The sequence below is a fragment of the Hyalella azteca genome, unplaced genomic scaffold (assembly GCF_000764305.2).
Source record: "Hyalella azteca isolate HAZT.00-mixed unplaced genomic scaffold, Hazt_2.0.2 contig8735, whole genome shotgun sequence".
In the NCBI taxonomy this organism is placed as follows: domain Eukaryota; kingdom Metazoa; phylum Arthropoda; class Malacostraca; order Amphipoda; family Hyalellidae; genus Hyalella; species Hyalella azteca.
The window spans coordinates 2,400-15,950 of record NW_025938820.1 but is presented as its reverse complement, the minus strand read 5'-3'; the positions used below and the strand labels follow the sequence as shown (position 1 = coordinate 15,950).

Sequence of the window (13,551 nt, the reverse complement as noted above, 5' to 3'; positions counted from 1 at the left end):
ACCCACTCAGAAAAGATATTCACTATTTTCAATTGATAAACAATCAATTATTAAAGTGAGTTTTTTAATCTGCCGATAGTTTCATATAAAGTACGGAAATACAAGGAGAACTCTCGGACACAGTCACTCGCTCCGAGTCCGGGAGTGACACAACCTTCCTCAGCAGAGACTTGGCCGAGACTGACACGGTCACACCTGCCGCCGCTAGATCCTACTCATTGACGGTAGCATTACATCTCGCTGTTTGTCAACTCGATTTATCCACTGGATCGAAACGTAAAGCTTCGATTTTACACAAATTTAGGAATTCTTGAGAAATTTTCTTATTTTATGGTTTGATTTTCAGAAAGGTTTGTAAACATTTAGGCGGTGCTTTTATAAAAAAGTTTGGGGCAGTGAGGCGAAAATGGCAAACCATTCTCGCCAAGGTTTCTCGCATTTGCCAAAACCAAGTGATATCATGAAGGAATCACGAGTTAGTACAGTGGATGATATTGAATATCAAGCCTTATCGTCCCCTTGCGACTTGACTTGGATGGCGCAGAAACAATTTTTTTATTGACTGTCGCAAGTATCCTCTCTGTTTCTTGAATCGGATTTCACCGCACATAAAATATACCGGCACTTCTTCACGTTACTTTGTGTAATTCGAAATTATGAAAGATAGCATTAAGGTCTCTAGCTTCGACTTATAAATATTCTAAACCAGGCATTTTTTTCTCTTCCTTCTAAAAATTAATTCTAATTTATAAATGAAGCGGGCATTCACGTATCAAACAGCTTCATCCTGTTCTCATTAATTAATTCAAGACAAGCCAATATTAGTTCAAAAAATATCAAAGTTTTTATTTTCTTCGATTTTAAATTTTGTTTTACATGCGATTTAAGCTTCCATTTTTCTTGTTTTTGAATAACGCCATTTTTTTCTTCGGGTAAAGATTCTTCATCAGAGCTCTTCATGAATTCAAAGATCAAACGTGGCGACGCTAACAGCTTGGGCGACTGAAAAGGTTTTGAAGGTTCGGCACGCGCGGCGGCTCCAAGAAAGCGTCGTACTGGGCCAAAGCTTTTCTTCATTCACAACGGCAAAAAACCCTAATACAAATCGTATACCGTATTTGTAGACTTATACAAATTCAACTTTCAGTTCGTTCAAGTTGAATCACAGTTCTATAACTAACGAGGTACTAAATAAGAGATAAATTGAATCAATTTCAGTCACACTGAATTCAAAGGTTTGGAAAGGAACAAGGAGTGCGTTTGATCGAATATATTTCACTCTCATATCTGGATTTTATTTAACCGCATACGTATATCGGTGTAACCTGAGGTCATCAGCGCAAGATATGAATCCAGTGCCAATTTTCAATTTACTACTGGATACATATTCATAAATGAAATTAGGAGAAATAGTCATAAAATACAGCATGATCGTAAAATCCACCAAGAATTCTGATGGCTCACAAATACTGTAATAGCTGCGGGCGATGGCTCCAACATTTTATAAAGGAGCCAGGAATTTGATGCTATATCAACTTCAAAAAATCCTTTATGCATTGCTAGCAATTTCTAAGAACAACTGCTAAGCTACAGAGCGTGAAAAAACCCAAGCGTAAGTGCGGTACACTGCGGCGAAAACCAGAAAATACATCACAAAAATGGTTATATATTAGGCATATATTAAGCTTACAACGAAGAATAAATCTGTGCACAGTAGTGGGGGATTAAATGAACGCAGAAGTCAAAAAGGAAGCCTTAAATAGAATAAAATGTCTCAGAACAATCCTATAGATATATTAAAAGCAAAAAGTATACCAGAAATAAACTGCCAGAAGCACAACAGACTAGCCTTGCTTTATATAAGAGATTTAGTAAAGTTGAATACTTCAACGCAAATAATTCAATCACGACAAAGATGGCTGCATAACGCGTAAGTAACACACCGTAGTTGAAGTAACGGCATTGCCTTCAAGGAGAAACAAGCTTTAAGATGAACTCCGACAAGAAAATTCAGCACACCATCCAAACACGCTTCAGTATTAATTATGATCAGGGACAACGTACAGAAATAGGAGACGTTGTTGATCCAACGACGGCCAATATTAGATCACCCACTCATTTCAGATCAACTAATTTCATAACTAAACGACTAGACTGACCGATCATTTCCCATTAATTAAACCATCGCCAAACAACTGGACTGACCACCCATTTTCCATTAAATAATTAATGAATTCCATGACAGAACTAATGGACTAGCTAACCATTTTCCGTTAATCAATTCCATTATCGTTCATAAGAGCTCTGGAAAGGCATAGTGCACGGCAATTTATCACCATGAAAGCTGCAACTCGTCCTCCTCCTCACATCTGACCACAGAGGCACAAACCTGCAAGTGAATGCCTTGTCCTCTTACACGACAACCCAAATATTCGAAAAAATAATTTCCTCTAAAGCAGATAAATGCTGATCTGTGTAAGATATAATAATGTTTCCGTAATTAAATTTTAACATCAGTGTGTGTCCTGTATTTATTTTGCAGGTAAGTTGACGATAAGAAATAAGCAGGGAGAGAACGAAGAGAAAATAGAAACAAAATAGGAAAATCGCTCAAACCTAATCATAAAAACCATAAAAATAATCGCAAACGAATCCGAAAAAATCTAAAAATTTAATGATAACGGCCTCTGAATGGATCCAATAAATAGCGATTATGTCGGAAAAAATATAATCTCAAGAAGCCTAATAAGAATGAACTTAAAGCCATGGATCACAAAGTGCAATAATAGGATAAATCATTCACAAAAGTGCAATAACCAAATTAATGGCTTGCAAAATAAGATGTAATATTTGAAATACATCAAAGAACCGAACAGTTTAACGGACGCACCAAACATGGGTTTTAAGGATACGAAAAATAATAGAATAACATGAAAATTCAAATTAGAAACTCTGAAAAGTTCAAATAAACGAAGAATGCAATTATACATTAAAAAGATTTAACCAACAGCTATTTAACAAGATCATGTCTCGCAAAAAGAACACATCACCTGACATGTTGAAAGCGGAACATCGCTTATCTTTTGCTAATAGTTCCACTTCATAGTAAATATTTATATCATTTCAACAAATAAATTTCATAAATTACACCAAAATTTGTAGAGCTCAACGTTTGGGACGGAGATTTTGCAAGTGGGTAAGCGCACCAGCCAGAACATTTACCTTTAATAATATTTTAAAATAATTGAGACCAAAAATCGTTAATCGAGTCCTATGGGAAAACTCGTGTTATCTGAATTCTCTACATAAATCTGGGACCTGAAGTTGGCCATCGAATACCTTGAAGAATCTCTCTTCGTCGTTGAAATACTCGCGAATAATCAACAATAATAAAGGTATTGTTAACCCTGATCGTCGATTGTTCTTATTAATGTCTTTATAATAATTCTAACACTAACTCTAACTTTCTAATTAAGAAAATCATTACATAGAATAGTACGTAACTACACAAAATTAGAAGGTAGCTAAGAAAAGCCTATCCGGATTCACAAATTCACAGCGGTCGTAAATTGTTAGTTTCACTATTAGCATAATTTTAGAAATTTTTGCTAATTTAGCTCGATCGATGAAACTTCTACTGCATTTCTCTATCCAATGCCCAAAATTAGAATGGTCTGTCAGATCGAGTCCACCATTTCCTGAAATTTTTTAATTCGAATGTCTGACAAACTAGAACACAAAGTGACATGAATGAGTGGGAGAAACCTGCACTCCACAGCAAAACAGGCATTGCCAGCAATTAAATATTAACAGAACACGCGGTAAAATTAGCAGGTGGGTGAGTCACCAATTGTAGATGAATGTAGATTTGATGAAGTGTAGACATTAATTTGTTAATGCTTTTAAACGCAATCAGCAACGAACGATGCAACTTCGTACTTATAGTTGCTGCAGTGGACAGTTAACTTTTATACGTGATTCAGGAGTTCACATAAATCATCTTTTATATTTAATTTAGTCATCTTAATGAAGCTCAGCTCAGGTGCCCTCGACCAGAAAAAAAAATTAAAGAATAAAAAAAAATTTTTAAGTGATATTGAAGAAATTGAACATAAATACATTAACTTTTTCCTAGAACAATATTGCACACGAAATTTGCTAAGATAAACATTTCCTTTCAAATTAGAAGCAAATAACAAATTTTAAGGAAAATTATAGAACGAAGACGGCATTAACCCAGAAGGAAAGTGAATCCATCTTGATAAATGCATTAATCGAGACTATAAGTTGCTTTCTTTACAAATCTGGAACAAATCACAATTAATTTGGTTTACGACAAAATACAACAAATATTACCAACACTTCGGATATTATTTGTTTTAGGAACGTAGCAAGAAATTTGTTCAACATTAAGATTACAATTTTCTTGAGTTCATTCAATTCTTATAACAAATAGCTTAGCCTGCCAATCTTTTCTTGCACTAAAACTCGTGTAAATCGTACAACAAAACACACTTGCAAGAACCAAGACAGGCTATCAATTCAACTTGAAGTGCGAAAAGAATAAATTATCTAGTTTCAATAATTAGTACATAGGAAATAAATTTTGATTATTCAAATGTAAATTCTCAGAAGTTAATTGACTACATATTTAAGTCAAGGTTTGGTTAGATGAACGAAAATTTTGGTCGCCCAAGCACAACAAAACCGAGGCAGGACGACGATGTTACCGATAATTATAATTCACACAGCTTTACTCACGTTAATAATTTATGTGTAATAGACCAAGATTAAACGGATGAGACAAGTTCAGGTTTGATAAAGGGTTCAAATATAATTGATGTCGCGATCCAAGTCCAGATTAAAACGGCGACCCCAAAGAAAATTAGTTTTTAGAGTTAGAATGTATTGCGCAGATGTGAAGAATGACATTATGAACATTAGTAATAATTGCCTAACCTATGGGGAAGTGTCTGCCTTGCCTTCTTATCGATCGCGTTTTAAACGATCGCTTTCAAGGTTTTGATCTAAGGGAACTAAAACTTCGACTAACAAATCTAATCTTATTAATGCGACGAGGGTTTTAGTTAAATTTTATCACAACTATGTGGCGTGGGCATAAATAAATCATTAAAGATGTGGCGAGGCCAAATTAAATCATTGTACCTCTGACGAAGGATAGAGTAAATCATTCAAGTTGCGTCGAATGCTCAAATAAATCATTATAGATGAGGCGAATAATAAGTCATTAAACTCTTAGACGTGGCGAGGGCATAGATATATCACTCGATATATCGTGAGGGCTAAAGTAATTCAACATATTGGCGTCTCGAGGTATAGAGGGGCCTCTTCTTCCATGCAGAGAAGAGAAGACGCTCCGACGCTGAAATAATTTCCTCAATATTTCATGTTTTTGCTTCCATAGTTTGTAAAATCTGACAACAAAATTTAATTGAAAATCGAAGGAAAGTGGAACGGGCGACGGCCGACGCTTACACGGCGGGAGGGGCGGCGCCAGCGAGACGCATGGCTTCGTCGTAGCGCGGCAGCAGCGGCTCGTCGTCGTCACCAGGGGCGCCGCCCTCCTGAAGGCGCATTAATAAATCAGCCAAACATGCAGTGTAAGCACCACAAACATTAGCCAAACACTGCAGTGTAAGCACCACAAACATTAGCCAAACAATGCAGTGTAAGCACCACAAACATTAGCCCAACCATGCAGTGTAAGCACCACAAACATTAGCTTAACAATGCAACAATGCGATGGAATCTAACATTTTATAAGCTAGGAAATTAATAAGCTAACAACTGAATGTAAGTTAGCATTTTAGCTAGGAAATAAATAAGCTAAAAATTGAAAGTAAGTTAGCGTTTAGTGAGCCAGAATATTAGTGGGGGGCAGATAGGGTGGAATATAACAAGCCATCAGCTGGGTTCAATAAGCCAAAAACTTGATCGAATTGAAGACCTCTATAAAACGAGAAAATCAATAATACAAATTACTTGATGCTAAAAAGGAAAAATTAGGAACATTTGAATGTTTGCGGTGCAAGAAAATAAACTGACGAATGTTACCAATAGAAATAAATCAATTACAATAACAAAGGTAACATCGTTTGATTCGTTTCCTTGATGAACATTTGTTGTACTAGAAATTCAAAAGATTACTGGCGAAGAGTTAAGGAAGAGGTTCGTGTAAAAAGGTTCAATATAGGATGAAGCATGCATCCATCATCATAATAGGGTCCGTTAGCTGTAGGTTAAACATTTTATGACTACCAAATTTTATGTTTGAACTTATCACTCATGAAAGGAACAATTTGATGAAATTGAACAGAAACAAATGAACTGTTGAGAAAGTTGTGAGCAAGCTATTATTTAACCTAAGTTAAGAAATTACACTTAGAAGACACAAAATTCGTACTAAAAATTGTCCATTTGCTTTGTTTCTTGCCGGTAACTGCTGTTATTACCAAGATTTTCATTGAATTTGAATATAAGTTGAGAGAATGCATAAATGGATAAGAAAGCATTTAGAACAACATGTAATTTTTCAATCCCAGCATAGACTAGTGACTAATTTCAAATGGATAAAATATAATGTTTGCACAGAAGTTCGCGAGTAGGTAATAGGATTTTCCAAAAGAGTATCAATAAAAAACTAAATTAAACCTAAAAACAAAACATTGTGTTCAATTCAAGTGACAAATATCCTTCAAACCAAAAAGTCATTGCTGAAACAAAACAAATTTTAGGTGGAAATACTAAGTAAACATCATAAAAAAGTTACTTTCAAGTACTTCCACATTAATTGAAAAAACAGAAAAATTATTCCTGGTGTTAGAAATTCCTTAAACCTTGAGGCATCGTTTAAGCGGATATTCCTATTATGAAAATTAAACATTAGTAAACTTAGAATTTACCTCTGAAGAACTAGAGATTAATTAAATCAATGTCGCCTCTACTGAAGACTATTGAACACTACTGAACTCAAATGAAAGTGTTCAATAGTGGCTATTGAAGACTATTGAAAGTATTAGTGAATAATGAATAGTGAATGTAAAATAAGTTAGACCAGTTCAAACCATCTGAAGGTTTGAACTGGTCATACTTTCAAACCTTCACCAGTTCATACTTTCACTATTGAAAGTATTAGTGAATAGTTGAATAGCGAAGGTAAAACAATTCATCCCTTCAGTTGAAACCATCTCAAGGTTCATCGCACCTGCCGAGCGTTGCTGGCAGCAGCAGTGCCAGGCTGGGGGTGCTGCTCCGAGGCACTCAGTGCCACTGCCATGGCCACGTCATACGAAGGAGGAGGCTCTGGGTAAGCGCCTGATGCCTTCAGCCTGACAAATTAAATCATTAAATGAATTATCCTTTACACATAGATTGTCAAACATATCAAGAACTCTATATTCAGTAGTGCATTGGCGGATAAAGCAAGAACTTTATCTCCTACTACACATCTCTTGGCAATAATTTATTACTCTCTGCCTGTGTATCTCAAGTCGCCTTTGTATTTTTTATGTCTGTGTTCAATGTAAATCTGATTTCTTTTCAAGTCATCGACATATAGCAAGCGATTTATTGTCAAGATTTTCCCTCCCTTGATATTAGTTACAAGTCACTTGTTATGCAGACACTCAATAAAGTTTTCAGCTTCATATTGTCCCGGGGCCAAACTTTCAAAACTCGCTAAGTGAACGTAAGTACTTACGCTCTGTTTTCTTGTCTATGATTGGTGAATTTTGCTTGAAAGGCCGCCAATGATTGGCTGATGAACTTACGATCTCTTGACTTTTTTGAAAGTATAGGCCCCGGAAAAGTTGTTGTGAATTAATGCAATTAATATATAATATAATTAACCTCAATTAACCTTATACATACAAATTGAACCTCTTACAGGTATTGCACATCGACTTGCTGGGCTTGGCCGGCACTCCGTTGATCCATTCAAGCTTAACATAGAACGGCACACTAAGTAAGCTAAAAGAATAGAATATGAGTACTACTAGAAATAAATAATACAAAGGCCGAATCAAAATAGAACTTCAAAGAATCATGATCCAATTGATCGTAACAAACACACAAAGAATTTGTGGGGGGCCAGTTTCTGGTCAGAATCGGCGAGGAGGCCGGGCGGTTAAGCACAGCAGAATTGTAGCAGTGAGTTGCGAGTTCGAGACCGCAAAATGCTGTGAATGTTCTACGATGTTAAGAATCGGCGACAGGCCCACGGCCTAAGAACGCTGAAACCGCTATTATTATATTATTATTATTATTATGAAGTGACCTGTAGTCCTGTTCCAGCAGCCACTGCGTGCAGTACTCAGAAGCAGGCGGGTTGCGAGAGTTCCTGCCTCCTGCAGAGCACCTGCCACCTCCTGCAGCAGCTGAGCAGAGCTGCACAGCAGCAGCAGAGCTCATGGCAGCGGTGGCAGCCGTGCGCAGCAGCAGCAAGTACTTGTAGCATCGCCAGATGATGTTGATGCAGTAAGCCTGTAGTTCAGATCATCATTTTTTATTTGTTCAGTTGATCATTACATGGACTACAGATATTTATTCAACATTAACTAGAAAAATTTTTTCATTTGCATTGAAAGGAAAAATTAAAGGTATAAAAATTTTTTACAGATCAGGATTATTAGAACAACTTTTATATAATAAATAAGATTTTTCTTTGAGCATCTACAGCCTCAGATATTCTGCCTAAAACTTGAGTTAAATAAAACTTGATTTTTTTTGTCTCAAACCTTGAAACCGCGGCATCTTTACCTTGGTTTTGGCAGACAGGAACATGAAGAGCTCGATCACTTTACCTTGATCAAGAAGACGGACAGGAACATGAAGAACTTGATCACTTTACCTTGATCAAGAAGACAGACAGGAACATGAAGAACTTGATCACTTTACCTTGATCAAGAAGACAGAGAGGAACATGAAGAACTTGATCACTTCACCTTGATCAAGAAGACGGACAGGAACATGAAGAACTTGATCACTTCACCTTGATCAAGAAGACGGACAGGAACATGAAGAGCTCGATCACTTCACCTTGATCAAGAAGACGGACAGGAACATGAAGAGCACGAAGAAGGTGAGGCAGTTGGTGCTCATGTTGAGGAGGGAGTCACGGAACGGAAACGCTGGAGTTTCTTGCAGCATCTCACGTAGGCTGGACACGTGCGTCACGTAGCTCATCATCGTCATGCTGCACGTGAGTGAGGATAAATTAGCAACCGCAATAACGGCAAGTAGGAATATGAAGGCAAGGTAACGTATACGAGTGTCTTGCTTGCAGGAAGCTTTGCTTAGAATTAGAATATCCAAATTAGTAAGTGTGTGAGGATATAAAATCTGAGTGGGTGGGTGGAAACTTTAGTTTGTTTGAAGTAGGTTAACATAAAGAGTGGATATGAGCAAGTGTTTGGTATAACACATGTTAGTGTGAACGTAACTATACGGCAGCAGCATTTACAAGACATGGTATTGTGCATGCTCATTTTTAACCAAAGCACGAGACACATGTTTGAAACAAAGCATAGTTATGTTCATATATGCAGCATAATCAACATATGAATAGAAGTAACAGGAAATGAATAAATCAAATACTTAAGAAAGAACGTTGCATTAATTTAGAGTTTTTAATGCATGTTTACCCTAAAGGTTAAACAACAAAGAAACAGAAACACAATTTACAAATTTCAACATCGAGTGAGCATCAAAGTTGTATGAAGTGTCACCTGGAGATGCAGAAGTCGAAGACTTGCAGGAAGAAGAAGGGCATGAGGTGGGAGGGCTGACGGCGATGCAGCGCGTAGAACAGCAGCAGCGTCACCAGCAGCGTGCACACCGTGATGAACATGGCCAGGCTCACCTCCTCTGTGGTGAACAACGTACAAATACTGTGATGAACTATGGCATGTTCACCTCTGTGGTGAACAACCTTCAAATAAATGCCTTCTCATTGCTGAGAACTTACTATTATTTGTTACTTGATATCAAGAATGAATGAACCTTCGTTTCCTTTAAATTTGAAGAAAAGTTTTCAGAAAAAGGGTGGTCTGAATTTCTTTTCTCATACAAGCGTTTGATATTTTAAGAAATGTTAATAAGAACAAGAAAACTGGTTATTAATGGTTGGTATAGAAGATAAGGTTAATAATGAAGGGAAGGTTTATACTTTATAGTAATGGGAAAGACGACTGTAGGAAGTCGTTGATAATGAATTGAAAGTTCGTGGTGATAAGAAGATTGGCTACGTTGACAAGGTTGAACATGAGAGAATATTTCAACTGACAAACAACTTTTAGATGAGAGAAAGTAATCTATTTATTTCTAGATACCGGTACATTTTAAAGTGAAGTGAATGAAGTGGGTCATAATGGAATGAAGTATGCAAGTTACCAGAGTCGAGTTGATGAGAGGAGAGCAGGTTGCCGAGGGCAAGAGGGAAGTCCGGCGCCACGTGAGGGTAGCGAGCATCAGGCAGCGATGCCATCGAGCAGGGCATATGGGTGCAGTTCACGGCCTGTACCAACATACATATCATTAATCCTGTTCAGTTCATGGTTCTTAAATGCAATTTTTGTATGTCTTGTTTGCCAGGAGGAATGCATGTTAAGAACAATATTTGGTTTCAAGGCCAATTTAGTTAACCATTCACGTTTTGTTCTGGTGCTGAAACTCGAGTATAGAGAAGGAAATGTAGGTATTGCACATGAGTTTTAATTCTGAAGATTTATTAGATCATGCCAAACTGATATTATGTTGGGTGCAAGTTTGAAAAGAATCATTTTCATTTAAGTCATACATTCTGAGCAATGTCAATTTTATGCAAGCATTTCCAATATTGTATATTGCTTGTTTTTACAACACCGATTTAAATAAGCAAATTGCAAAATATAGTGTATTTAAACCCTTGGCAAACAAGTGTATGAATCAAATTCTATATAGTTTTGATACAAAAACTTTGTGATTGTCAAGAGTACATAACCTCTAATGCTATAGAGTCAAACACAAGATTAATAGCAAGTGCAGTAATTGGATAGAATATCAACTTCCCAACCATTTATATGAAATAGCATAAAATAGGTATTAGTGATGTTAACACTAAATAGTACCTATGGATATCTAGTAAAACACAAGAATTCTAGAAATAAATACCAGAAAAATATATATGTAGGTTTCTATTATTACAATTTTTACTTTCTACTAATGGTAAATTTACACAAGCACTTGCGTGCATGAGCAGTCCTTAACTTAGTTCCTCAGCATTGATATAATGTTGTCAAAAGCCTTCAAATGGAGGCATGACAAACCTACATGTCTTGCTCCTTGCCTATGTTATCAAAAGCCTTCAAATAGAGGCATGACAAACCTACATGTCTTGCTCCTTGTCTATAATGATGTCAAAAGCCTTAAAATGGAGGCATGACAAACCTGCATGTCCTGCTCCTTGCCTATGCCAAAGATGCGCTCATTTTTAATGTTGTTGCGCCACTGCATCCGAGCGGTGAGGTCAGGTGACCGCAGCAGCTCAGGGTATAGCAGCGCCAGGCTCAGCAGAGACAGCGCCAGCAGGTGAAGCAACTGCAACAATTATTCAACTTAATGCAACAATTATTCAACTTAATTCAACAATTATTCAACTTAATGCAACAATTATTCAACTTAATGCAACAATTATTCAACTTAATGCAACAATCATTCAACTTAATGCAACAATTATTCAACTTACTGCAACAATTATTCAACCTAATGCAACAATTATTCAACCTAATGCAACAATTATTCAACCTAATGCAACAATTATTCAACCTAATGAAACAATTTTCAACTTAATGCAACAATTTTCAACTTAATGCAACAATTATTCAAGAAACAACAACAATTTTTCAATAGCTGCCAAAAGTATTCAACAACTGCACCAAAAATTCAACTCACCACTATCAAGAGATTGAACAATTTCCCATATTACACTTGTCATTCAACATCATGACAAACTAGGTAGGTCAAATAAATGAAATATTTTTACATAAGAAGATAAATTGTTGAGAAACATTCAAATGTGTAAAATTTAGCTATAACCTGAGTATTACTCTTTAGTACTAGCAATCAAAAATATAGATTAGTTTTCTCAAGAAACCTAATAGGTAAACTATATATATTTTAATACAGCATTAATTTTTGGTAAGCTCAATAATAGAATTTGTTCTAATAGATTCATTCTGCAAGAAGAAGTCATTCAAAATAAGAACACTAGCAAGTTTGAACAACAAAAGTCACAACATACATGACACTATGGCAGTATACCTATATATTATCTATTTCTCCAATGATAGTAAATTTGACATCTGTAATATTAGATTATGGACATAGGAGCATTGATGATCCAGCCTCACCACATGCCAGATGGCAATGAATGCCGTGCCCGTGGTGACATGGCAGCAGAAAAAGCAAGTCCATCGTCCATGACGTGTCTGCAAACGCCTCAATCTCCTGCAATTTGTATAGGAGCAATATTGTAATTTCAGTACTTTGACCAAATTATAAATTTCAATTGTCACAAGCCTCATGATACAAATAAATGGCTTGCAATACAATCTCATATTAAAATATACTTCTTTCCTCTCTTGATATAAACTAGAAGACTTAAGGTAAGGAACAAGAGGCAGATTAAAGCATAATGAATATACCTACCTAGCATTTGTTTCCATAAATGGACCTAGTTCTTGTCACCCCTTGCTTTATTATTATTTAAATTAATTAATTGATCATCAGATTTAGAATAGATTATCCACAATAGATAATAAATTTGAAGCAAATAAATATTTTGAAACATTTAGAATAGATAAAAATACAAAAAATAACTTACCCAGCAACAGACAGCATCATTGTCTGACTGTCACACTCGCTCTGATGCACATCTCTTGCACAAGATCTTCCGCTGCTTGTCCCAGCAGCACTGACATCAGCCTCAGGAGGATTGGAGCCATCAGTTACATCACTTCCAATGCTAATAACTGTATCTGGTGCAGTGGCATCAACCACAGGCCAACTAGATGGTGCATCAACAGCATTGGTCACTTCAGAGGCATCAGTAGCAACAGCAGTGGCATCATTTGGTGAAGATATCCCAGGTGTAGCATCTACTGTAGCACCATGTGCAGTTGAAGTAGTCTCAGCTGGTCCAGTATTTTGAAAGTCTCCAGCCATCATTTAATGAACAATAATTTTCAATTGATGTTGGTGAACTGTTAAGTTTAGAACTTCAAGCTTAAAGCTGTAAAAAAATATATTTTTTGAGTTAAGCACACATGAAAGTTATGAGCAATCTGAGTCAGAGTGAAGAGATTCAATTTTAAATCCTCACTATAAATAATATCCATGCAATTAACCAGAATTCACATATAGGTAATAAAAGCCAAAATTATTAGAGAATTTTTTTCCTGTGGTTCTTTTTGCAAAAAATTAAATTAATTCATACAAATGTTACACAAACTAATATGTAGACTGATATGCTATGACTCAAGTAATTGGGTGTGC

At 36.2% G+C, this 13,551-nt stretch overlaps 1 protein-coding gene across 1 annotated transcript; it reads right to left on the bottom strand.

The window, feature by feature from the left end:
* Positions 1-1,255: 1,255 nt before the first annotated feature.
* On the bottom strand, positions 1,256-13,328 carry LOC108678306. Its single transcript, XM_018166685.2, has 9 exons — positions 12,881-13,328; positions 12,408-12,504; positions 11,446-11,595; positions 10,411-10,534; positions 9,747-9,885; positions 9,058-9,214; positions 8,297-8,502; positions 7,226-7,349; positions 1,256-5,585 (listed from the first exon to the last, which is right to left on the bottom strand). The coding sequence occupies exons 1-9, from the start codon at positions 13,222-13,224 to the stop codon at positions 5,493-5,495; spliced, it is 1,434 nt and encodes a 477-aa protein (XP_018022174.1). The 5' UTR covers positions 13,225-13,328; the 3' UTR covers positions 1,256-5,492.
* Positions 13,329-13,551: the final 223 nt, after the last annotated feature.